General features: G+C 41.0%; 1 protein-coding gene across 2 annotated transcripts in view; it reads right to left on the bottom strand.

The window, feature by feature from the left end:
- ARID5B (AT-rich interaction domain 5B) overlaps positions 1-5,920 on the bottom strand; it is a 188,691-nt gene extending 182,771 nt beyond the window's left edge. The window contains exons 1-2 of one of the 2 annotated variants that reach the window (XM_032609231.1): positions 5,872-5,920; positions 5,191-5,445 (exon numbers count right to left, since the gene is read on the bottom strand). In XM_032609231.1, coding sequence (XP_032465122.1) covers positions 5,191-5,445; positions 5,872-5,892 — 276 coding nt within the window. In that variant the 5' untranslated portion in view covers positions 5,893-5,920. Of the gene's footprint in view, positions 1-3,959; positions 4,060-5,190; positions 5,446-5,871 lie in introns of those variants that run through there. The other variant, XM_032609232.1, reaches the window with a different exon arrangement.
- Positions 5,921-27,739: the final 21,819 nt, after the last annotated feature.

The raw sequence follows: 27,739 nt of genomic DNA, 5'->3' as shown, positions 1-27,739 counted from the left end.
TGTAATTCATTAGTTCTCACCCTAGTTCTAAAGGGCCTGCTAGGGAGAGAGTAAAGATATTCCTTCTCTTAGCTTAAGATCATTACTAAAAATAAACGATAACTATTATAACAGCATCCATCATTTGCTGAGCTCGCATGTATTGGTTCGAGGCTAGTTGCCAAGACCTCTTCATTATTATTACTAATTCTCTTGGCAAAGTAGAAACCATTAAATCCATTTGACAGATGAAGAAACTGAGGCTTAGAAAAGTTAAAGAAATTCTGCAAGGCTAGTGAGGACACTGAAGAGATCTCAGAAACTTCTAAAAAGAGAAATCAGCTCATGGAAACAGACCAGAGACCCAGTGAGTGGCCACCCACAGGCAGAGCAAGGCCAGTCCAGCACCTCCTAAATTTCAGAATGTGTCCGTGATATGATCAGGTGATCTTCTAAAAACTCCTGCTGATCCAGTTGACAGCATATTTCGATACTAAAACGTAAATCCTTAAGGAGCCTTTTATAATGGCAACACAGCTAAAACCACCATATGGATGAAAGCCAGCCTGATCTGGGGGGACCTGAATTGGCTATATGTTCTAGTAAACTAACCTAAATGCCGCCCTCTCATAGAGAAAAGCTTTCTTTAGGAAGGTCCATGGTAGGGGTCTCAAACTCTAACGAGAACAACGATACTAGTATTAATGATAATAATAATGAGTCAGCCATCACTGGAGACTCTGCTATGTGCCCACCTCAGTTGTAAGCACTTTACATGTATTAACTCCTTTAATCCTTAAAATAATCCTGGGAAGTAGGTACCATATTTCCATTTTACAGATGAGAAAACCGAGGCACAGAGTTTAAAACTCGCCCAAGATCCACACAGCAAGACTGTTTAAAATGCAGAATCCTGGACCCCAATTCCAGAGATTCTAAATAAATTAATTCCAGTAGGGGCTTGTGAATATGGATTTTTAACAATTTTTGACTGGATAGTGAAGCTGGTGATAGTCAAACCACTGTTAGATACCCTGGCTGCATACTAAAATCTGTAGTGCCCAGATATGCTTGATATTGACTCCCTGACATCACTGACTTACTCATCCACACTCGCTGTTGCAGGGGACCAGCAAGCTTTCTTGTAGAATCCAGCCTATGATCCGTCAGGCTGAAATCCAACCTTGTACATCCACCTATTTTTTTTTTTTTTTTTTTTTTTTTTTTTTTGCGGTATACGGGCCTCTCACTGTTGTGGCTTTTCCCGTTGCGGAGCACAAGCTCCAGATGCACAGGCTCAGCGTCCTTGGCTCACGGGCCCAGCCGCTCGGCGGCATGTGGGATCTTCCCAGACCGGGGCACGACCCCGTGTCCCCTGCGTTGGCAGGCGGACTCTCAACCACTGCTCCACCAGGGAAGCCCTCTTTTCTATTTATTTAATTTACAGTTATAAAGTAATTTTGCCCATAATAATGTCTCTTGATATTTATAACAATCCCCAGTCAGCTTTACTATTGTTCCCATTTTGCAGATGAAGAAACTGAGGTTCAGAGTGTTTACAGTTATCCAAGGGCAAACAAATAGTAAGCTGTAGAATCAAGTTGTGAGTCTCTGGAATGCTTTTCCTCCACACCAGCTGCCAGCACTGTTAAGTATGCGTAGGCAGCAGTGATATAAGCAGGCCAGACATTATCCTAATTACTTAAACTAGTAATAAATTGTTAATGATTATTAATAATGGTATTAAAATGTAACTGTTATTGTCCTATGACACTGGCTAGGATTAACTGAACTTTATAGAATAAGAATGATTCTGCTACCTAAATATCTGGTGACCTTTAGCAAAGCTGACTAGTCATAGTTCAAAAATGTACAAGGAACTGCCCACATTTAGTACACACTTCTGGAATATAATATGATGTATTCAAGCTCTAGTTTCAAGGGTAGGTTTCAGCGGGAAAATAAAGCAACCCTAAAGCTTAAGAAGGCCTAGGTTCTAGCCGGCGACCTTTGACAAGTCACATAAACTCTTCAAGCCTCTGTCTCCATCTATAAAATGGGCATACAAATCCCTGCCTTATCTAGCCTGATACAATTAACGCAAAGATCAATAAGAAAATTTCCCTCCCCCACCAAAAAAAAAAAAAAATGTCCTCTGCAGATCATAGCAAACCACACAGGGATGCTATTTCTAATCTCGCACAATGATAATTTCCCTGTTTTTAGAACCCATGTCTTTATATTTCAAGAAATCATAAAAAGACAGAATGATGCTCTTAAGCCAAGAAAGCATACGGAGTCCTGGCTGTCCTTTTGAAATGGATGCTGATGTCAGCTCAATCAAGAAATTATTAACCTCCATTTGGTTACTTTAAATAAACTGTACTGGCTGATTTAAATGTGCTGAACATTTTCTCCAAGGCACAGTGCACGTCACCAGGAAACCTTTCTCTTTCAGTTATGCATTGCAAATGGCAAATGCATCATTCAAAACTATTTAAAATCAATAACAAAATCATTTCGCTGTACATAAACAAGTTAACAGAGTAAGAGAAAACAAAGCAAATGTCTTAATGAGAGGGCCCTGTTGCCCCCTCTAGGTGCCAGCAGTAAATGCTGGTTTCTGCAGGCTCTCCTCCAGAGGAGACTGCTGCTGCTATTCTGCTCATGAATGACTGACTATCTTAGGCCAGGGGGGAAATGACATCACCAGGGTGGAAAACCGATCTGCACTGGGAAACTTTCTACCTGCTTTACATTTGTCGTAATTATTTTGCACAATGTAGCCTGTATTTGCATAATTTTGAGGCGTGTCATTATCTCAATTGAAAATTGTTTTAATATGGCTGAATAATTCACAAGGACATCATCCAAAGTCCTAATGAAATATACAACTATAATCATACAGCTAATTACCAGCCGTGTTAGCATTAAAAAACAAATCATGCATAATATTAGACGATGTATATGCAGCTGAGGAATATAAATAGAGCCATGTCCCTCTCCAAACCCCCTAGAGTTTACTTTTAAATGGCAAGATTAATTTTCTCAGGTATGGCTCATAGAGCAGCGACGAAACGCAAAGATCATTAAAATGGTTCGCTTACATTTCCCCATAATGACTAATGTCTTTTAAAAAATCGTGTATTTAAAAATATATCTATTCACTATCATTAGTTCTACCAGATGCAACCTTCAGCTAATATTTCTTTTATTCTTAAATCAGAATTTACTATATAATTACACAACAGAAATGAAAACTGGACCAAGTGGGGTCAATTCGGGGTCTTTAAAAAATATTCCGCTTTCAATTGAAAAAAAAAAAAAAAGAGCGTGGCCACAAAATATCCCATAAAACACTGAATAATTTCCTTCTGGGTTCAGTCAGAAGTCTATTAGGCACCAGCTCTTTTCTGGATATTTAATCCTTCCCTTTTCCAGATCACAGGCCATGTTGAAGTAATAAATTTGAAAAGCAAATAATAAGAAATCAGGAGGGGGAGGGGAAGGCAGACAGCTGCGCAGGAAAGTTGGGTCGGGGGAGGGGGCCGAGCCAAACCTTGGGCGGTGCAAAGAGCTCAACCTGTTGGTAGGCTGCAGGATTTTTCACAGCATTTCCAAACAACACCTTTGTAAAATTGCCGGCAGACGTCGGGAAAGGTGAACATTTAAAACCCATAGCTGGCCGGGAGGGCGGAGGGGAGGGCGTGTGGGTTGGGAGAGGTGTTCGGGGAGGGGGGAGGGGCTTATTTCCGAAGAGGCTGAAACGAGGGCGAACGTTTTGACGAACTCCGGTAATTAACCGGCATAGACCACTGACGGGTAACTCGATCTCGGCCAGAAGGAGTGAACTGGAGGTGCCAAAAGTACAATCAACTCCACCAGACCAAGGAATTCTGGAAGGACTGGCAGGCAGCTTCGAGCTCCGGGATGAGTTAAACGGGGAACCATTCACTTAACAAAAAGGTCCTCACACCTACCTCGACAACTCGAAAGCCTGGCACAGAGCTAGCTGCCCTCAGAAGTCTGAGTTTGATTGCCCTGCTCCCTCTTGGGCAACACAAAGCCTTGACAGGCGGCCGCGCGCCCTCCCGCCCCGCCGCGCCGCAGGCACAGCCTTCCCAAAACAGTTCCCCCGGTAGGTACCAGGGTGCTGAGGTCGGTCAGCTGACGAGGGGAGCCCGCAGAAATGCGGTCACACATGAAATGACAGAGCCGAATAGGGGCGGCCGCCCCGGCGACCGGTGACAGCGGGCTCACCTCGGGCGTCCTGCCGGGAGCGCCGGCGAGCGCCCCCGCGGCCGCCCAGAAACGTGCCGGGGAGGCTCTGTCCCTCTCCACCCTCCCCAGGAGCGCCGTCTGGGCACGGAGGACTCCGGACCCGCAGGGCCAGGGGGTGAGCACACACCCCTCTGCCCTTCCCTCCCCCGTCCGCGTCCCACACATCCCCAAAGATCGCGCTGGAAGGCGTCCACTTTGCGTGGAGTAATTGAAAACTAGAACATCAAATGGCTTGTCCGGGGGGAGGGGGTGGGGACGAGAGATAGTTGTTAATGCTTAACGTGTTTGTGCCGGTTACACGACCGCTTTGAAATCCGCCCGGGCAGATCTGCAAGTTATTTGAATGTATTATTCCAGTACCTGTCATTTATCACTTTATTCAACACGTCTTTGCCAACTCAATAGCTTTTGATCTCACTCTGCCTCCATTTCGTAATTTCCGCCCTCTTAAACATATCAAATACTTACTTAAAAAAAAAAAAGAAAAGAAAAACGGGAACAATATCGAAACCCACCGAAAGAAATCCACCCATCCCCTACCGAGCCAGACGCGAAGGTAAATTTTCAAAAGGCAAAAAATATAAAAAGCATGTGATGTTCAAGCGGCAATAGCAGGATCACTCACACACACACACACACACACACACACACACACACACACACACACACATCCCTGAACAAAACCCTTCTCGAACAAGTTATTTGATCTTGACTAAAATCAGCAGTTGGATCTTCTTTGTAAAGCTGACAGCCAAACTCTGACAATGGCAAAATACTCGAGCCCCAGCTAGTGGCGCTACCCCTTTAAAAAAGAAGTCGATCCTGTTCGCCTGCAGAAGTGAATACAGTATTTTCAAGCTTGCCCTGTAATAAGCATTACTACGGGAAAAAATAATAAAGAAAGAAGAGAGGGAGATATAAGTTTACCACCTCGCCATGGTCGCTATTTCTGCCCTGGGGAGTGTCTTCTGGGAGGAAATAAAGTTTAGAGCTGGATAAAAGTTGCCGGCTGGTCCTCTCTTCCCACAACAGCTGGAGCTCCGCTATGCAAATCGGATCCTTTGGCGTACATCTTACAAAGAAAAAGTCGCCAAGGGACAAAATTCTTGGTTTGCCTTCAAGGTGGAATTGAAAAGCCTTGTAGAAAATGTAAGGTCCGTGCAAGCCACACGGTGAGCCGACCCACTGCAGGGGAAAAAAAGCACCAAATAAATAATGTAGCCATCAGAGCACAAACGTCTATTCCCAGACACATTTACACACAGACATCCACACTCTTAATACAGAAGAGCCAACAGATATAAAGCTGGGTGGAAAAAATAATAGAGCCCACACAAATTTTCTGCCTCCCTTAAAAAAAAAAAAAAAAAAAGACTCCGGGCCCCCCACCTCTCCCTACCTCTCCATCTGAGGCGGTAGAATTACATTATGTATGTATGATCACTGCAGGGATTTTTTTAAACAATAAAAATGATTTGGGGGGATGCAGAGGGTAAAAGTTTGGTGAAAAGTTTGTGGGGGGTGTGGGTGGGTGCAGAGGTGTGGGTGAGCCGGGGGGCTGGGGGGTGCCGGGGGGTGCCGGGATCGGAGGAGCGGAGGAGAGCGAAATACCTGGAGTGAGTTGGGCTCCATCTCGACGTTCTGAATTGATTGAACTCAACATTCTCTCCAAACTTGTTGGCTTGAATGGATTGCATCAGGTCCTGGCAGGGAAAAACATTCTCTGCCTTCAGCCGGCGTAATCTCTCAATATAAAACTAAGCTCTCGCCTCCCCTTCGGCACCAAAATGATTGAAAATGTGTCCTAATATTTCTCTGACGACTCAATTTTCAGCTCCTGTCAAAAATGTGTAGGTTTCCTTCCAACCGTGGGTTGATCAAATTCATAATCGGCAGAAAGGCTCCGTCCGATCTCGGCGGGAAGAGGATGGATCAAGGCAAAAAATATATAGGAAGGTCTGTAAAAATAAATTCTGCCCTTAAAGTGTGTGAAGATGAGATCTACCTCTTCCCAATCTCCCTTATCTAGCGGTTTCATTTGATGAGATTTTTGGAGGAGACGAGAGCTGGCGAGCTCCGCTGTGCATCTGACAGGACCTGCTTGTATATGTCTAATATAAAGAACATTTCCTGCAGAGATTCCGGGGCGCTGCTCCTCTTTCTAATGCTCCTTAGCAGATTTGCTGTTATTAGACATGTAGATTTGTTTGATAGTTAAATTACGCTTCCTCACTGCCATGTTTTCGAGAACTAATCTGTTAAATTATCTTTTGATGCCTATTTACATCGAAGGGAAAAGTGGGTTATCGATTATATAAACATATAAATATTAATGCATTTGTTCGCTTCGCAAAAAAAATACTCAGAAAAAAAAAAAAAAAACCCAGAAAGACAAGTGAGCAGCGCACACACATCTCAAGATTTTGCAAACAATATTGAACGGACAGCGACTGCATTTAGGGACTGGAACAATAAACGATGCATGATAAATCAATAAATGCGAGCAGCGAGTCTGCTCGGAATATGAATTCAGGCTCCCGGTTCTGCGTGTGCATTCTTTAATTTTGAAGTATATACACTAGTACGTGTTTACAATGCTGATGGACGCCAAGGGCGCTCTCAAATGATAATGTGTTTATATAACCCAGCGCTACAGGAATAATATACCGGCTACTCCCCCACCCCCCAACCCCTCCCCCCGCCAAAAAGGGAGAGGAGCTTCCTCAATAATAGTTTGAAACTGAAAAAAATCCATTTGCAAACTAGTTACATACAACCAGAAATTAAGCTGTTGAAAACCGGGGGCACGAACCGTAAGACAATAAAGGCTTTAAATGTGTATATTTATTGTTCTGGAGCCCTGGAGCATTGCGAGGTTTGCATGCATGGCTATTATGCAAACACACAGAAACTTAAGAGCGACAGAACAAGGAACAGGCAGAGACTGCAAAGCCCTCGTTCGCTCCGACCCAGCTGCCGGTCCTCCGCCAGGCTAGACTGCATTTTCGCAGTGTGGATGTAAAATGGTGTACTCGCTTCCCCCACGCTCCCCCATCCCCTTCCCCGCCCTCCTCCCACTCCTTTCAGTGTTACACCTACCCACACCCCCTCCGACTTTAGTATATTGGCACCAATCTTTCCAAAGTGGGTCTGGCATGCTAAAAAAGTAAACATGTACTATATGGGGAATAAGGTCTGTATAGTATGACAGTTGAAACTTGATCTGTGATAAAATTACAGGATGTTGAAATTACTAGTAAGCTATTTTTAACGCTTTCGCAACGTTTCACCTCTAGTCACAGCATCTAGTTGAAACAGGATTACTTTAATGAAAATTATATTCACATGGCTGAAGTTAATACACCCGGCAGAGCACAAATGCCTCATATTCAGTGACTTGAGGTGGAAAGACCCTCTGTGTGTATTTTTATGCCTTTTCAAAACGTCTGCGTCCACTGCAGTAAGAATTAGGACACTTAACATTATCTAAACCACATTTTTGATTCAGAACATGGGGAAGTAATAAAAGGCAAGACCTAGCTCATTTCTATACACACAGAGATAAACGAAAGAAAATGGCAGATCCTCCAATTACAGTAAGTAATAAAAGCCCATGCCAAGGAGCCGGTATTCTGAAAGATGTCGAAAACTATTTTAATAATTTAAAGTAATATCACAACTCTGCACCGTGGAAGACAATGTAACAATTCGCAGTCTCCCATCTCTTGCATTAGCCAATTATGACTTGCACATCACTCTTTAATTATCTTCCTTGAAATTTCATCTGATCTTTCTATTTTATAAGCATGGGTTACAAAGAGAAATTACAGCTCTCTGGTGCTTTCTGTCTCTTTTTAAGTTTATGATGCATACTGCAGACGTTTGATTAGAATAACCCATTTTGTTCATTTTTTTACATATGAATGGACTTGACTGAAGGGCATTTTACATAATTTTTTAAAAATACATGAGAGACGCCTAAGGCTGCAGTTAGTCTCTGTCCTGTTTGTGTAAATATATACATTCAGTTCAAGAAATACTATATTAAAAAACTTGAGTTGCAGTATTTTGACAAGATCATATTTGAGATCGACTGTGAGTCAGTTTCCTGTATGACCAATGCAGCAGCATTTATGCAGGAAACCTCAACAGAATGCCTGAGGGTGTCCCTCGATTGTATATTAAATCTCTCTCTTTAAAAATACACAGCTCTTCAGAGCATCTAAGCAACTTCTGCTGGTTTTGTTGCTATAAGTCTTTAAGGGTCTGTAAGGAACTTCACCTAATTAGAAACCCTGTTTCTATGTCTGTACAAGGTTAGGTGCATGCTGCCTGATATCTCTGTCTTCTGGAAAACTCCGGATAAGGTTTTTGAGATGTTAACAGTTGCAGGGATCTAGGTCTGAATATTTCTGAATATCTGCAGTCTTATAGTCAGATGTCAAAACTGAATCACAGGGGCATCTTCCCGCTCTTTTTACAGGAGCAGCACCCCCATGAACCTAATAAAATCCAGTAAATCAAACCTCAGGTCCAATCCTGTGAATGACTTTTAAAATTATAGGTCACAATGGTGTGTGTTTACAAACAAAACAAAAACAAAAAGCAACCCCCTCTATTTTACTTCTTTAATATGATGCTTGATAGGCACCTGTAAATTATCTCTGTAGCAAATATCCATACAAAGAAAGTTTCAATTAAGATAAGGAGATTGTATTGAAGCAGTTCTTTGAAGTAATGTAGTTAATAGCCTGTTTGATTTCTGCTTGTAAGAGAGTAATAACGTGGATTCAAGGTTCCATCAATCACAGAGCAGATGTAAGACTTGAGACACCCGACACCCAGGGGAATAGAGGCAAACTCCTGCAGTGCAGGGTCCTTGGGCTAATGTAAAGTAAATACTCATAAACAGATTGAATGTTGTAAGAAGACAATCCATTCTGGACAGTTAGAATCATGAAAGCAAGTGCTTTATCTATAAAAAAGCTTGTAGCTGGGACTCACAGTGTATAAAAGAAGAGTGGGGAAAAAGCAGTATATGTTTATATCACACATTATTTTTGGGCTCTTTCTTATACTGCAACACAGGAACCTATACCCACACATCTATATTCCGGCTGCTTTGCTAAGCCAAAACCCAACTCTCTGTTTTAAGTTATTTGGTTTGCTTAAAAGGTTAAAAAATTAAAAATCATTCTCACCCCTCAAGGGAGTGGGGAAGCAGTAGACACGTTTTTCAGTGTCTGTGAATAAAGGATCAGGGGGGTTAAGTTAGTTGCGAAACCTAGCAGTGACATAATTAGGCAGCTTGGACTATAATAAATAGGATCATTTAAAAAAATTTTTAAAGTACAGTTGAAGAAAGAAGGCGACCATTTCAAAAATTCAACCCTCTCTGCGCACCTCTGGGCCTCCCCCTCCCCCCCAAATTGTAAAAGACAAATGAAACATTTTTGACCTTGGCTATAATAATACTTCATGTTTTAGCACTTTAGTCAGCATTTTATCTACTAATTGCTACACACTACCGCATGTGGCTCGAAGCTGCCACTGCAGCTTTCTTTCACTGGTGAGCGAATTGCTTCATAAAGACTGGGAATTCAACCTGGCTGTTTCCTTCCTTGCTCCCCCGACCACGTTTTTTTGTTTGTTTTTTTCTTTTTCTTTCCTTTTCCACGTAGAAGCCGCTATATTTTTCCAGAAAATACCAGAACAGGGACGGTGAATGGTCCCCTAATCTCCTTCCACCGGTCAAACTCAGGCCACTTTGGCGATCGGGAGGCAAAGGGGGAAGGTGAAAGGGGGCAGGAGGAACGAGTGGGGCGAAGCTGGGGGAGCGGTCAGGGGGGGATCCTGGCCTGCTGGTGGACCTGCTAAGTGATTCTACACGTTGGTCCCCTGACTAGTCCATAGCTGGTTAGAAGTCCGGGAGACTCCGCGCTGCCCACCTGGGGACCTCGAGCTAGAGGCTCTCTCCCGTCTTGCTTGGTCAAGAAGTGGGGTTCGAGGAGGGTAGCCCCGGAGTCTGCGGACTGATTCGTGGATCGAAAAGCCAGCCCTGTCCGAGGGTCAGCCACTGCCTAGTCCCCTCCCCTCTTCCAAGCCTGGCGCCATCGCGAGCGGTGGGGGTGGGTGGCGTTATTAATAAGGCGGCCTCCAGCAGAGCTGACTCGCGAAGTCTGAGCTCAACGTCTATGGGTTTAAGGAGGGTAAATAGGGTTATACGGGTCATTGCTTTCCAGGAGACCTCTAGTGGTCAAAGGTTGAGCTACATCTTAAATTTGGGCCTCCCTATTTGTCGCCTGTCTCCTCGGCTGTGGTGGGGAGACACACTGAGCCTCTTAACTCAGTTCCGGGCAGTAAAGGCCGGTAGCTTGGGACAGATTTCTCACGGACTTGAAGGCAGAGCCAAGAGAGAAGCGGGGAACTCCGAGAAAGGGACCCCTCTCCCGTCCCCCTCCAAACCCCGCCCCCTCCCGCCCCGCCCCGGGAGGGGTCATGTGATGCCCTTTGTGGGCACTGGAAGACCCAAGGTCCTCTGCCCTTAGTACAGACGGAGACTTCCTATCTTATCTTGATTTTCCTCCGCGTTGGGAGACTAATCAAGTATTTTCAGGGAAGTTGGATTAAATTTGCCCAAGCCATTTCCAGTTACAATAGAAATGCTGAGTCTGTTTTTTTCTGACTTGTTTGTAAATCAAAGCCAAGTCCCACTCCCTCACCTCAATCACATATACACCCAAACACCCCTTAATTTTAACAATTCATTGCCTTCAAGTGCCCTTGACATTTCTGGGTTATTTAGTTTAGAAATAACTAAGCTTCGTTTTTCTCTTCTTTTTAAAATTGTATGCACTGCAGTGGAGTATGTATGACTTTTGACTAAATTGTGACCTTGTCCCTCTAACCGAAATGCCACACCATTCCATCTCAGGTGGCCACGTCCTAGGGGAGAGAGTGGTGGTGACTTATAGGCTCCTTGTTCTTCAGACTCATTTGTGATCCACATACTAATAAAGAATTTGATTAAATTGACCCCCAGCATGGTATTAAAGGAATTGCTGGGAACAGCTATCTTAGATCATACCAAAAACAGAGGTCCCAGCCATCTGAGGTTATTAAAACATCTTGCCATACCTGATTTTTAAAAACGAAGACAAGAAAGTGTACAGACATGGGGTATTGGCTCCACTGGGGGACTCAAATACCACCTACTAAAAATTTCTCTGTGCAGTTTCAAATGAACGTTAATGATGCCTTGTATTTAGTGATTTACAACTTAAAAATACTTGACAAGCATTAAAAACAGAGTGGGCATGGTAGGTAAATCACTAAACTGCAAGTCAAGGGGCCACTCTTCAGTGATTTTCTGTGTCTCCCTGTCCATGGCTATAATTGTCTGTAGGACTCAAATCCTAACTCCGGCTTTGTCAGAATTTCTCAGATAATTGTGGTAAAATGATGCAGACTGGTCATCTGTATAGTGGCAGCCCCCTGTGCTAGGCCATCAGCCAAACCCATGGAAGCACCAGCAAGTCCCTGGGCTGTCTCCACCTACATTTTGCCATGGCCACAGACTGATAATTTTATGACTTGTTATTTCAGGTTGAAATATGTAAACGTAGTAATTCACTAAGGGTGTAAAGAGATCTGAGTACTTCAGAGGAAAAGTAATACCAAGAAGAATAGTGAGATGGTTTCTGTTCTCATCTTCAGTAAGCTGTGGCCAAAATGAAATTGGGCAGGGTTTTCACAAAGATGGTAAGGGACTAGAGGAGCCTCAAACAAAGTTTACACAATGCCGTTCTCAGGGTGTTCTGGAACCACCTGTTATGGACTCACCACAGCTAATTGTTGCATTTTCAGGAATTTTGCAAGCTGGCTATTAAACACGTCTATTATTAAATATTAAGTTGTATGTATATATATATTTATATCAACTATACTTCAATAAAAAATATAAATTCATGATACATTGTATTAAAAACAAAGGTAGTACATACTGAAAACTCATCACTTTCTAATTATTTTACTACATTTTACTATTATCTCTACTCTTGAGGTTAATTATACTTTTTGTATTGTGATGACTGCAATACTATATCACAGTATGTTACCATATCTCTTCCCAACCCATGCCCATTGGCATTATGTTGGTAGCTTGAAATTGGCTGTGGTGGGAGCATTTAGAGCATGGAACTCAGCAAACATTACCAATCAGGGCTTGATTTATTGTACTGTTGATTGTTTAGACTTAAGAAAGGAATGGAGAGAATGTAAATATTGCAGATTGTGATGATTACTTTTATAGGTCAACTTGACTGGGTCATGGGGTACCCAGATATTTGGTCAAACATTATCCTAGATGTGTCTATGAGGATGTTTTTGGATGAGATAAACATTTGAATAAGTAGACTGAGTAAAGCAGATCACCCCCAACTCCACGTGGGTGAGCCTCATCTAATCAGTTGAAGGCCTGAATAGAACAAAAAAGCCTGAGTAAGAGAGAACTCCTGTCTGATTAATTGAGCTGGGGCATGGGTCTTTTCCAGCCTTTGGACTTGGACTGAAACACTGACTCTTCATGGGTCTCAAGCCTGCCGATTTTTGGACTGGAACTTATACCAGTGCCTGTCCTAGTTCTTAGGCCTTTGGACTCACACTGCAACTAAAGGTCAGTTCTCCTGGGTCTCCAGCTTGCTGACTATAGATCTTGGGACGTCTCAGCCTCCACAAGCTATGATATATATATATATATATATATATATATATATATATATATATATATATAAAACTATGATACATATATCTCCTATTGGTTCTGTTTCTTTGAAGAGCCCTAATACATGGATTAAACTTAAACGTGTGTCAAGGACTTCCCTGGTGGCCCAGTAGATAAGAATCTGCCTGACAATGCAGGGGGCATGGGTTCGATCCCTGGTCTGGGAAGATCCCACACGCCACAGAGCAACAAAGCCCATGCGCCACAACTACTGAGCCTGAGCTCTAGAGCCCGTGAGCCACAACTACTGAGCCCGCGTGCCACAACTACTGAAGCCTGCGTGCCTAGAGCCCATGCTCCAGAATAAGAGAAGCCACCGCAGTAAAAAGCCCGTGCACTGCAACGAAGAGTAGCCCCCGTTTGCCACAACTAGAGAAAGCCCGCATGCAGCAACGAAGACCCAACACAGCCAAAAATAAACAAAATAAAAATTAAAAAAAAAAGAACTTACTGTTTAACGAGGCTTAAAATCACATTTTTAAAAAAAAGTGTGTCAAGTCTGTAGCCAATAATATAGTGAATAGCACAAACAAATGAGGAAATTTTTGAAAGCTGTATAATTCAGCAAAGAAGTTGCTCATGTCATTGGTGAAAGAGTGAGATTTTTGGATACATCTTTGTTTTCTCACTTTTATTTTACTCCTCAATTTAAATGAAAATTTCAAACAATATTCAGGTTGGAACTACACTCATTTGCTAATGGAATTATAGGTTAGCTATGGATATAAGAGTTCAGCAACTAGTTAACAAAAGCATTCTCTGAGAATAGACTGGCTCTATGGAATTTACAGTGAAGAGTGTGGCATATTTTATTATTATTTGTACATTTGTGCTACACTTTCTGTGTATCAGCAAAATGTGTAATGAACTTATACACCTACATATACCTCTAAATCATATATGTATACCATATGTACATATCTGTATCTACATCTAGATCTAAATATATAAAAACTAACACAGACTTACCTCTTTTGGGTTAGGGAGCTAGTTAAATATTTAGAAGCACACCTCTGTCTACAGGTAGCCTTCAGCCTGACATGCAACTCAAACTTCTAGAGCAGGGGTTGGCAAACTGCAGCCTACTACCTGTTTTTGTACAACCCACGAGCTAAGAATGTGTTTTACATTTTTAAATGGTTGAAAATAATCACTAGAAAAATAATATTTTGTGACAAATTAAAATTACATGCAATTCAAATTTCAGTGTCCATAAATAAATTTTGTTGGAACTCAGCCACGCTCATTCATTTATGTTATTGTCTATGGCATCTATCACACTAAAACAGCAGAGTTGAGTAGTTACGACAGAGACGGTATGGCCCTCAAAGCCTAAAATATTTACTATCTTGCCTTTTGTAGTAGAAGTTCGTAGTTGTAATTACCTGTTCTAGAATATGTAGGTATGTGTCTTGGCTGGCAGTAGTATACACAACCAAATGAACTTTTGAAGTCTTTTCTTGTCATTGGTCCTAGAAATACTTCCTCAGTAAACAGAGAAAATGGAATACCCAGAGTTGTGAGGGATTCAAGTCGCTGACTCAAGGTCAAAGACAGAGCCAATGCCATCAAAAAAGTAGGAATGGAGCATGAGATTTCCCACTCCTCAGTCTGTGTTCCACCAATGGATGATAGTACCTTTCTTCCTGACTGCTTGTCCTAAAGCACTGTATAATTTTGTTGGGCGCTGTTAAATATTTATTGAGTTTTCTTGTCCAACGTGGTTCGGTTACTGTGTGTCTGTGTGTGTGATGGGATCCTTCAGGATTAAAGGTTCTATGTAAATCAAGGATTATTTTATGACTTGTTATTGAAGGTTGAAATATGTAAATGTGGTAATTCACTAACGTTATATCAGTGCATATATCTGGGAAACAAGAATGCATTATCCTTCTTTTGAGTCTAACATCATTTACATCCTTTAAAAAAAAACACCCAATCAATTTTTTTTTTTTAATGAGGAAATGCAGTGGAGGAAAAAAAAATTCCTTTAATGCAATACTTCAGCTGAAAGTTTAATGATACAAAAGGCAGGCAATTCAAAGTTACAGTTCCCACAGCAACTGTAACTCTGTTATATAGCACATTTAGGCATAGATTTCACAGCATGTAGTGCAATACAAAATACTCCACACTGGGCATGCAAGGGGGCAGAGTTATGGTTGCTATGGGTACCATGACTTTGAATTTCCAGATTTTCTGAGAGTTTAAATTCTCAACCAGAACATCACATTAATAGTTCACTTTTTTTTTTGCATTGAAAATAATAAAGATTGTATCACTGTTTCCACTGTCAAACCTATCTCCAGTTCAGTCCACTGCTTAGTATAAATACCTACCCAAACGTATTCACCCTACTTGCTAAAATTAAACACATGACCTCAGCCCAGGGAGTATTTTGCAAATTTATATGCGATGACTTTCACTGGATTAACTAAATCTGCTCCCTCCTCCTTTCCAAAAATCACCAATAGATTCAGGTTAAATCTTTCAGCCTTTTAGCATATTTTATGTTATTCATGGGCTGAGAGGATATGGTAATCATATTCGTTGTGTATGAATGTGTTATGTATATATTTATAATTTACACTCTACTCCTAAAAGAACTGGAGGCAGCTAACTGCACGTCTTCATTTATTCATTTATTCCTTGAACATGCCATGCAACTTTATGCCTTTATGCTACTGGTCTGAGGACCCTTTTCACTTTTAAAAATTCCTGAGGTCCTCAAAGAGCTTTTGTTTATGGTGGTTTTATATAAATATAAATATATACATGTATATATTTACCACATTAGAAATTATAATTGAAATATTTTAAATATTCATTAACTCATTTAAAAATAATAATAATAAACACATTACATGTTGACATACGTGTATTTAAAAAGTAACTCTAACTTAGTGAAAAGAGAGGGCATTGTTTTACATTTTCATAAATCTCTTTAATAGAAGACAGCTGGATTCTCATAGCTGCTTTTACATTTAATCTGTTGAATATCACAAGTCATGTAGCTTCTGGAAAATGCCACTATACTTTTATGAGAGTATGCGAGTGAAAAAAGCAAACCATGTCTTAGTATTATTATGATTGTTATTTTAACCACCTGAAGTGGTCTCAGGGATTCCCGTGGATCCCCAGACTGCACTTTGAGAACAAGTGCTCTATGCATTTGCTTATGCTCTTCTTTCAAGCATCTGCCTCTTCCTTGCCCACAGGAAAACTCCTATTCATGCTTCAAGGCACTAGGAAAAATTAATGGCTCCCTTACTTATATCCTCATAGAATTTTATAATATGCCGATCTTAGCACTTATTTTGTATCCTTATGATTGAGTGTTTAAACGTCTGGGGTTTTTTTTTTTTGCTGTTGTTAGACTATGAGTTGCTCAAAGGGGAAACCATGTCTTATACATTTTTTTCTCATTTTCTAGCATGGTACCTGGCATTCCATATGTATGGGATGTAAGAATTCAATTCAACAAACAAGTAATAAAATAGCTCCCATTCACTGAGCAACATATGTTAGGAACTATGTCTGAATTATCTCAAATGTAACCCTCATAATAATGCTATGAAGGTACTATTATTATCAGTATTTTTTAAATGAGGAAACTAAGGTTTGCCCAGAGTTGAATAGCCATGGGTCATACACCATGCCAAGAAATAGGAAGGTTAGTAAAAAGCAGGAATCAGAATCTTTGCCTTAAAGGCATTTACAATCTACTTTCAGAGACAAGACAAAATGCACAGATGAAAGGCAAATAACAACATAAAATTAGCTAACAACAGACCACAAAGACTATAATTAAAGAAATGTCTACTTAGTAGAAATGGCTACTTACCCAATGAATTATTTAGATTCAAACTTTTGGAGGATGTACTTCTATCAGAAAACCCTCGTTTTAGAATGCACACCAGATACGTGTATATTTGTTGATAAAATATATATTTACCTCTGCACTAATCTGTTACAAATGTACTAATATATACTAACATACTCAAGATATAAATTATAAAGAATTTTAAAAGAATGAGACAGAATATATATATAAGAAGACATGCTATAACTTTTTTCAGCACCCTGAATTAGGTACCCCACTTCGGAGCCAGTCCATCTACACTGGCAGTCAGCTTTGGCTGCACACTAGACTCATCTGCGGAGTTTTTAAGATACGACACTGGGATCACACCCCCAGGTTAATTACATCAACATTTCTGAGGGTAAGCACATGGATCATATGAATTCTTTACCCCTTCCCTCCCCCAGACAAGGAATTCTAATGTGCAACCAGAGATGAGAATCACGGGTCCAGCCACTAAGGACCGTGGTACTATGGAGAGAGGGCAGGAATTGCAGCCATTTGGGAAGACATCACAGGAAAGATGGTATTAAAATCAGCTTTGAAATTTTTCCTTGGAAGTATTGAAAAGTTATGTTTGTACAGTTGTATTTGTCAGGTAAGCTGATCTTTTAAACCCCCCTTCCCTAAGTTAGGACCCATGTTTTTATTTTTGGAAGCAGTCCCCATTTTTAGTGTACCTGGCTTGTCAAGGTATGGAAGTGAGGGGCCCTGAGTTGTTTTCTGTGTCTGGCTAAAAATCTGTGTGGACCTCTTGAGCTGTTTTTCAATAACAGTAATTGTGGAGGTGGTGATTTCTGTTGTCATAAAGTACTTTGTTTCAGGAAAGTATATTCTTTGAGTCAATATATAGGCCCTTAAATGCAGTCATGACATGTTTGTTCTGGAAGGCATCTTTTAGGAGAGCACCCTTGTTTTACACAGGAGGAAGCTGAGACCCAGAGATGGGAAGTGGTGTTGGGTGACTTATGTAAGGCAAAGCTCTGAGGAGAAAAGTTTGGGATGTTGGTGGGGGGAGGAAGAGAGATGATTGTCCTTAGACAAATGGTTCTCAAATACATTCTATGAAATTCCACCTTCATAAAGTGCCTCAGGTCATTCTGGGACAGGACATATGAGCAGAATGGACAGGAGTAATTGTGGCTCCTCCATCTTTAGCTAATCCCATCAACACTGGGGTTGGTTTAAACATTTTAAAACAAATTATATGGAAGGCTCCTAAACTCCAAAAGTTAGGAAGCACCCTGAGCTCTCTGCTTTCCTGTTCTTGGATCTGTTGTGACTATAGTGATCCAGAACCTTCCTTGTGAATGAAGAGGTTCAACTAGATGAGCTCTGAGGTTCCTTTTGACCCTCCATGAAAGCTCTGGGACTGTGTGCATTTCTAGATAGTGCCCGAATCTGAGGACAATAGTAGAGTACAAAATTGGGTTCTAAAAACTCCTCTTTGTGCTTTGTAACAGGGAGAGGAGTGGAATTCTTAGATAATTTGAATTTTGAGATCCAGAGGCTGGGGCCCCTAGACTTCTGGGACAAATGTAGCTGTACTTCACCAGGCCTGCTCAACATGGGTCATTATAGGTGAAAGACAGCACAGCCTGGGAGCTGCTTGACCTGGGGGACAGTGTCATGCATAGACCAAGAGAATTCCATGTTGTCACGGCTTCTGTTCATTTGGGTTAAACTGGGTTTCACAAAGTGGATAACAATGCATGAAACCATTCTTGTTCTTCACTCTTTAAAACACATGAAAATACTGGAAAGGTTCAAATGTAGGAGCTAGCATGCCACGTCATGTTTCTTTATGCATTCTGTTTACCTTGTTGCTTCTTTCTATCCTCCACTTTGCCTTCTTCACCATGTCCACCTAAAGAAGTCCAAAACACCAAGTGAAAAATGGGCAAACAGTAACAGTAGCTCATTGTCCGAAATGCCTGCGTGTACTTAACTTTATATGGTAAGCACTAGTATTAGCCACTAGTTTTAGACGAAGACACTGAGGCACACTCAGAGAGGATAAGTAACTTGCCTAAGGTCACACAGCTAGAAAGAGCTTCAATATGGATTCAAATTCAGGTAATCAGTCTAGAGTCTGTGCTTTTAACAACACATTTTACCATCTCTTTGTTGAAACTGTCAGGGATGTCACAGAAGAAAAAAATCCAAATGTTCGGTGAATGTATTAAGTTTTCGTCATTACTTTTGATAAAAAATTTTTCATCATTACTTTTCACTATCACTTTTGATAAAAGTTTTTAATTAAAAAATGAAATTAGGTCTATACCCATCAACTTGGCAAATATTTTAAATAGTAGCTGGTATTGGGTTGGAAATGAGAGCATGGAATTTGCCCCATTGGGGAGACTGCCAATTTTGCATAGTTCTTCTGAAAGACAATTCGGCAGTATATATATAATACGTCCTTTAGATACAGCATTCCCTCAAACCCAGAAATTTCACTCTTATGAATATATGCTAAAGAACATTTTGGACAAGTTCACAAAAGGAATACAAAATTTACCCCAGAACATTGTTCAAAATAAGAAAAAGTTGGAAGCAACATAAGTAATTGAAATAGAGGGTCGGTTAAATAAATTATCGTGCAACACTAATAAAGGAAAATATGCACATATTAAGAATGTAATAGAAACATGTTTATTGACCTGGAAAGATATTAAAAATACTCTTGTTTTTAAAAGGAAATATTTTTAACTTAAAACATACAAGTTGATGTTGATAGTAGAATTAAGGCAATTATGTTTCTTTATTTGTACTTTCTGGTAGTTTCAAAATTTTCTACAATGTATTACTTATGAGATATTATAGAAAGAAAAAGTACTAGAACGTCCTTGCCTTAGCCACTGGAAAACGTTTTGCAGATGTGCAAAACAACCAATGACTGTAACCAGAGAATGTTCAAAGTGAAATTAACAGCTAACATTTATTGAGTACTCATTATGTGCTAGGAGCTCTATTAAATACTTTGAATTATTTCTTTTAATCCTTACAACTCTTATGATATAAGCGCTCTCAGTAGTCCTTTTTAGCAGTTGAAGCATGAAGAGATTAAATAACTTGCCCAAATTTACTGAGGAGGAAGCGTCTAAGGGGATGTGAATAATTTGTAGGATTTAGAAATAAAGGAATAAAATTGACCCTCGGGTGTTAAGGCACCATCTCCTGGGAAAGGAACATTTGCTAGTTAATCAAAGAAGATACATTTATCTGGTTAAAAAGAAAACCATCTATTATGGGAGATTGAGCCCTGAGGGGACCCAAAATGGGTAAATAACTATATTGTGTGATTTTTTGATGGAGTAGTTGACTTTTCTGCCAGATAGGAAGTGCTTTACCGGTGGATGGTTTTTTGTTTTGTTTTTTTTTAATTGGGTGCCATGCAAAGGGTATGTGATCTGAGAAGCAGCCTAGGAGTAAATTAATTGAATTCATTTTGATAACTTGGGGATTTTGCTTGGCTTTGCACCCAATCCCTCGCTTCCCAATACCTCACTCAATAAACATTGATCTGTTCATCTACACCCTCAAGGGTCTCCTCCTTTGGTATCTTGCTCTTCCACATTATTTTGTAGTTGGGAAATAAGAGACACAGAAGTCCCAACTGCTCTACCAACTCTAGAACTTAAACTGTAGGGCCCTAGGGGTGGTAGTACAGTTGGAGATAGGTGTCTGAGGATTTTCTTCAGGTTGTGTTTGCGTATCACTTAGCATAAGAATGAAAAGACATCAGTTGTGTGAATCAAAGAATGGGCCACTGATAAGCAACTTAGTCCCAAGAACAAGTAATGCAATTTCTTTGCAAAGCAGTTTGCAAAGAAAATGTGCCTAGTGCCCTAACATCTGGCTGTCTCTTGAAGCTCAGGGGTGCCTTCAGACAAAGAGGAATTGCTTTCACTACTGCCTTTGATAATCTTTAATATTCTATCTAAATAGTGGGAGACAGGATCTTGAAAGGACAGAAAAAACTTCATTACTGTCATGTTTTTGTCTATGACATTCACGTTCCTCGAATGCCTCTACTCAACCTTCCCTTCCTCAGCATTCATTGAAACCCAGCTCAAGGGTCCCTCTTCTATAAAGAATTCTCTGGTGCTACCAACTGAGAATTATCTCAATATTCCTGGAACTCCATGACTTTTTAAAAAAAATTAATATACTCATTTATTTTTGGCTGCGTTAGGTCTTTGTTGCTGCACGCGGGCTTTCTCTAGTTACAGAGAGCGGGGGCTACTCTTCGTTGCGGTGCGTGGGCTTCTCATGTTGCAGAGCACGAGCTCTAGGCGCGTGGGCTTCAGTAGTTGTGGCACACGGGCTCAGTAGTTGTGGCTCGCGGGCTCTAGAGCACAGGCTCAGTAGTTGTGGCGCACGGGCTTAGCTGATCCGTGGCATGTGGGATCTTCCCGGACCAGGGCTCGAACCCGTGTCCCCTGCATTGGCAGGCGGATTCTTAACCACTGCGCCACCAGGGAAGTCCCTCCATGACTTTCTGAATAAGTTTTGTAGTTGCATTGCTCTTCCCCAGAGGGACAGGAATGCTACTAGATAACAACAATGGTAAATATGCTCAATGAGACCAACTATCTGGAAATGACAGGCACCAAGAAAAAGCCTGAGTGGCTGAAGAGGTCATAGGGAGATAGGGATAGCTCATGTCCAATCAAGGGAGAATATTAACATGCTGAAAAATGGTACTTTGGCAAGTTTTCCTAAAGTACTGAATAAACTTTGATCCACGAAACAGGTTTTTTTCAGGAAGAAAAATGGGTTATATAAATTTGAGTGAGACAAAATCAGATAGAATTTTTACCCGCAGCCTTTAGAACGCGGACGTGACTCTTCAAGAGGAAGGTAGGCAGCTCTCATCTTCTCAAGGGCAGGCACCTGGTCAAAGCTGAAACTCAACCCCTTGTATTAGGATCTGACAGAAGAAAGAAGGTGTTTATGATCTGCTTGAAGTTTCTGAAATAAGAACCCAAAGAAGACGACTCAGGTGATCTTCGGACAGCATTGTAAAGGAGGACACTTCGATTTTGGCAGTTACAGGAACATCAGTCCTTGGAAAGCTGGATTCTATTATGAGGGAAAGGGTTATTACTCAGGCACGCCTGGGTCTGCGAGAACTGTTTCCTCTAGATGGCTGCTACCCTGGCCCCAATTCCACGCTCATCCACCAGCCTTCCTTCTCACTCAGCTTGCAGGCCCTCTGATCATGGGGAACAAGCTAAATGACAGGCAGAAGCATCCTGTGCCCAGGAAAAAAAGACTGTGAATTAAAAACTATTACATCAGGGTTCAATTTTTCTTATGAATGATTAATTATAAAATTAAGTAAATTTAAATTCACTTAAAATTTCAAACAGAAGAAATATGGACTAAGGGGACATTCCTTTCTCACCTATCCCCGTGCCACTCACTGACACACAGTAGAAATACACCACAGGAAAGAACAAAATGCTGCATAATATCCCACAACTATTGAACCTTTTCTTTATTTCTGGATATTTAGGTAGTTTACGATTTTCCATGACGTGTTGCAGTGAACTTGAACATATATTTTTGTGCATTTTCTGTGAGATAGATACACAGAAGTGGAATGCCATGACAAAGTGTAAATACATTTAGAATATGGCTATATGCTACTAAACTGGCCCATAAAAGATGGTACCAATTTACACTTCCAACAGAAGCATAGGAGAGTTGTCTATGAGTTTGATCAGTTGGGTTAGTTGCTTGGGCCAGATTACGTCTGCAGCAATGACAAAATTGGTTCTCTGTATTGCAAAATCTCTAGAACTTGGTGATGAAAACTGTCACTCCTGTGTAGGGTCTTGTCTAAGGGTCAGCAGATGGCTCTAAACAACACTGACCTCATGACTCTCTTCAGCTTAAACTGTAGCACCTTGTGGCTCCTGGCGTGTATTAGACTGAACATTAATTTCCTGTGAAAACCCTAATCAATTGCTCTTTTGAGGGGTTTTGAGGGACTCAGTAAATATCACCTTTCTCTTAAGCCCCAGGTCTCAATTTTAACTGGGCAAAAGAGTAAGACAGAGAGTCAAACATTACCTTTGCTATTGTTAAAGTTGAAACTGGAGAACATGTACACACAACTATATATATAATAATAATCAACAAGGACCTACTGTATAGCACAGGGAACTCAACTCAATACTCTGTAATAACTAATACGGGAAAAGAATCTGAAAAAGAATAGATATATGTATATATATAACTAAATCACTTTGCTGTATACCTGAGACTAACACAACATTTTAAATCAACTATACTTTAATATAAAATTAAAAAAAAATTTTAAGTTGAAATTGGAAAATGTGAGTTATATCTGCTGTGCAAGTGGGTTTCCCCATCCTTACCTCTGGCATTAAAGAAACAACACCTGTCTTGGACTTCCCCGGTGGCAGAGTGATTAAGAATCCAGCTGTCAATGCAGGGGACACGGGTTCGAGCCCTAGTCCGGGAAGATCTCACATGCCGCGGAGCAACTGAGCCTGTGCGCCACAACTACTGAGCCTGCACTAGAGCCCACGAGCCACAATTACTGAGCCCATGTGCCACAACTGCTTGAAGCCCACGCGCCTAGAAACCGTGCTCCTCAACAAGAGAAGCCACCGCAATGAGAAGCCCGCGCACCGCAATGAAGAGTAGCCCCCACCCGCCGCAACTAGAGAAAGCCCACGTGCAGCAACGAAGACCTAACGCAGCCAAAAATAAATAAATAATTTATTTTAAAAAAAAGAAAAAAAGAAACAACACCTGTCTTAGGCAGCACTGGGTCACTGCAAATCTCGCCCAAGGCCAAGGCTTTCACTGATACATTCATTAGCTGACAGAAAAGTCAGGAGTATACACTCTCTGGGTGGGTATGCTTAGCAACCCATGGCTACTGTTTCTTTCAAAGCTCGCGTATCAGATTATGTCTTTCCTTCCCTGAGGAAGAAAAAGTGAGGAAATAGTGTGAAGCCAGAAGTGTTACACGAAAGGTGCTCCCTCTACAAGAAAGAAACATCAGGAACAGGGGAGATTCTTGTCCTTTCTGGCCCTCCTTCTCCAGCTCCATTCTAACAGGAAAGAGTTGCATGATTGATTAGTAATGCCTGCCATAGTCTGGGTGGAGGAAGTTATGGCATATTTGGCATGTATTTCTAATCCTGCAATAATTTTATAATGAGTAATATGTGGTTAGTATAAAAGTTAGATGCAATTGTGTCTTCTGAGTTATGAAAGATTTCACTACACATCAACTACCCCTGCAGACTTTCTGTCTCTATTCTCTGCACGTTCTGAGTCTCTGTTCCACGGTAGGGTGGAGAGATAGTCTGCTCCCAGTAATTTGCAACAGTCTAGGTCTTGATAGCTCTTGGTGCTATTCCCAGCACAGAGCTGGTATTTTTCTTGTAAGTGTTCATAATTCAGGACTCACATATCCAAATACCCAGCTTCTGCACTGGGGTAACAAGAGGCAGAAAAGAAAAAAAAAGTCACTTTGCCAAGTGGCCAAGGATTAAATTGGTAGTGGGAAAAAAATTAGATTTTCGAGCTATTAAGAATTTATTACAAACAATGGAGCAATAAAACAAAGCTGATGTCTTTCTAAACACTTGGCATTTTCTGCTTTGTACTCTAGTTGATGTTCTTTTCTAGAGAAGGAATCTTTATTTATTATTTGTAGATAGTTTCCATTTGCTCTACTGAGAGGAGAACATTTCTACTTGAGTTGAGTGATTTTAGGGCTCAAGAGAGATGCCAGATACGTCAGGGACCAATTAAGCAGGATTTTAAAATGCATGAGCTTCCTAACAGAAAAATAATAGGTGCTGGGTGGGGTGAAGCTGGGGAATAGGACAGAGGTGTACTGAGGAGGAAATGAGGAAAAACACTGAGAAGACAAAAAAGAGAGCTGTTCCTTGATGAACATGCTGCCCTGTTGACACTTCATTATTTCTGGCCCTTCTCCCTATTCAGGCAACAAGACTGCTGCTCCCTGAAGGACTTTAATTGACTTGTATATAGAGCCAGCCCCTCCCAAGAGCCCTGACCACATCCCTCCTCCTTCAGACCAGTGTTCCTCCAACTTCGGACATTAGCAGGTTGTGTTTCTGACTTTTGCCTTATCAACTTGCCACCTGCACTGTTTCCCACCTGGTTGTAATTTATTTATTTATACTGACTCGCTTTCAAAACTTTTTATGACTAAAAGAAAAATCAGTGTCACTTGCAGTAAACAGAAGGTAATCATAAAAATAAGTACAATGGAAACAAAAACGTTGTTTAAAAGTTTAAAAAAATAAATGAAAAGCCAATAATGAAAAATAATTATTGATGAACCTGGGAGCTTTACAAATTTCTAAACCTAAAATCAGTTCCTCAATGACAAGAATGTATGTATTTACTAACAGTCAGTAATGCAGGAGTAGTCAACTCTTTAGTGCTTACTTCCACCTAAAATCACCTAATGGCTACAATTTGGAAAACATACTTTTCTAGGAGGCCAAAAGGTATAGTGGGAAAAGCTTGGGGTTTCTAATCGGACCACACTGAGTTCCAGCTCTTACTGGTCTCTCACAGTGAAGTAGGATGACAATAACTACGTCACAGGGCTCCTGTGACGCCAGAATGTAATCATATTGAAAAGCACTGAGAGCACATTTAGGAAATTTCAATTTTATTCTTTTCTACAAATATGATATTTATAGAATATCTTGTTTTAGAGTATTTTGTTCTGGGTCGGGAAAGGCATAACAAAATACAGAATCACAGAATTTGAGAAATGGAAGGGATTACTCAGAAAAAAATAAACAAAATTTATGGGCTGTATTTATTTTCCATTCAAAATAAAAATAGCTTTATTGAGTCCCACGGGAAAAATGTACTGTCTTACTTACACTGTCTACTTCATTGACTAGAAGAATGTCAGTGAGAAAAGTGTTAAGAGTTTACAGACATCCAGTTAATATCTGGGTGTATTTGAGAAGTGGCCACACAGGTAGCATTCTAATCCTATAGCTTTATATTCAAATGAGGCCGGTGGGTTGCACGGAACCTCTGGGTCTCATGGCCCCTTGATCAGCAGCCCATTCCCCTCATTACTGACAAGGAAGCTGAGACTCAGAGCATCAAGTGTCCCCATGATCTTAAAAAATAAATCATAGGGACTTCCCTGGTAGTCCAGTGGTTAAGATCCCAAGCTCCCAAGGCAGGGGGCCCAGGTTCAATCCCTGGTCAGGGAACTAAATCCCACGTGCCACAACTAAAGATCCCGAGTGCTGCAACTAAGACCCGGCACGGCCAAATAAATAAAATCATAGATAGTAACAACACAACATTTTACCCAATGTCGACTCTCATTAAATGCTTAGTAGTGACCTAATACCAATTGACAGTATTTTATATAATTCTAGAATAACAGAATACTTATTACAGGAGGAATTTCAGAGCTCACCTAGTTCAGGGGTCAGCACTAAGGAATGAAGTGGGTCTGGGGGCACGGGGAGAACCAGAGAGATCAAACTATCTGGAATAGTCACAGTCCCCCACTGCTCTTCTGTGGCTTTGAACCCAGTGTTGCCAGATCTGACTTCTAAAGAGAAGACAGAAATTTGGATTTCTGGATGCTTATGTGAAAATGTCTTTATCTTTTGGCAACTAAGCAACTGAACTCCCCTACCTCCTCTCCCACCTCCTACCACACACAGAAACAGAAAACCGAAACCCTGTGTGTTGGTCACATAAGACGTGTCTATGGTTTCCATCCACTCTTCAGTGTTGCCATATTGGTGCCTCTGATCTGGCCCAACTGCCTTGTCTCCGAGTGAGGAAATGGAGGCCCAGAAAGGAGAAGTGACTCAACCAAGGTCACATCAGAGGACTCTCTTCTAAAACCTCCTGTGACAAGCAGACAGATCATTCATTTTTAAAAAGTATGAGGAAATGAAACTGCAATTGGATAATCTAGAGAGCAATGATTCTGAGCACAGCTCTTTGTGTAATTGTCTGTAACCTATATTATCCAAGCTGGTTAACACATGAAGTTAAGAAAGTGAGCCACTGCAGGGACTTGCCTGGCGGTCCAGTGGTTAAGACTTCACCTTCCAGTGCAGGGGGTGTGGGTTCGATCCCTTGTCTGGGAGCTAAGATCCCACATGCCTCACGGCCAGAAAACCAAAACATAAAACAGAAGGAATATTGTAACAAATTCAATAAAGACTTTAAAAATGGTCCCTGTCAAAAAAAAAACAAAAAAAGAAAAAAGAGTGAGCCACTGCAATAAAGAGTTGGTAGGGAGGGTTTGAGAATTAAGTGGAAGTATTTGTTGGTGCAGGATGTTCCCAGAGGTGAGTTCCTACTCCAAAATCATGGACCAGCAGTTAAAGTAATATGGGAATATGCTTCCCCCAGGTCTCAGAGAAAACACTGAGTGAGATAATATCATTTGCAGTTCCATGGAAGGAAAACCCATGCATCTTTTGCATCAGTCTTTGAGATGGATAAATGAACTGATGCTTCATTTATTAATGCCACCCTTTACTGTGAACTAGTCATGGTTCAGGCATTGGGGACACAGCATGAATAGGAAAAAAATTCCCTGCCCTAATGTGACTTATGTCTTAACGGCTTAAATGAGCTGCTTAGGCAGTTCTCAACTGGCTGAATAATGGATCAGCTCTTCCATCCTTCATGCCGACAAGAACAAGAAAGTTGATGGTGGCACTGAGACAAGAAGTTGGCTCTCCAACTCCTAGGCCAATATTCTATTGCCATGGTAATGATATGGTCGCTGGTCTGGATTATGGCATAGG

This window comes from Phocoena sinus, chromosome 16 (assembly GCF_008692025.1).
Source record: "Phocoena sinus isolate mPhoSin1 chromosome 16, mPhoSin1.pri, whole genome shotgun sequence".
In the NCBI taxonomy this organism is placed as follows: Eukaryota; Metazoa; Chordata; class Mammalia; order Artiodactyla; family Phocoenidae; genus Phocoena; species Phocoena sinus.
Note: the sequence above shows the minus strand (reverse complement) of the source record. Positions and strands in the feature narration are given on the sequence as shown.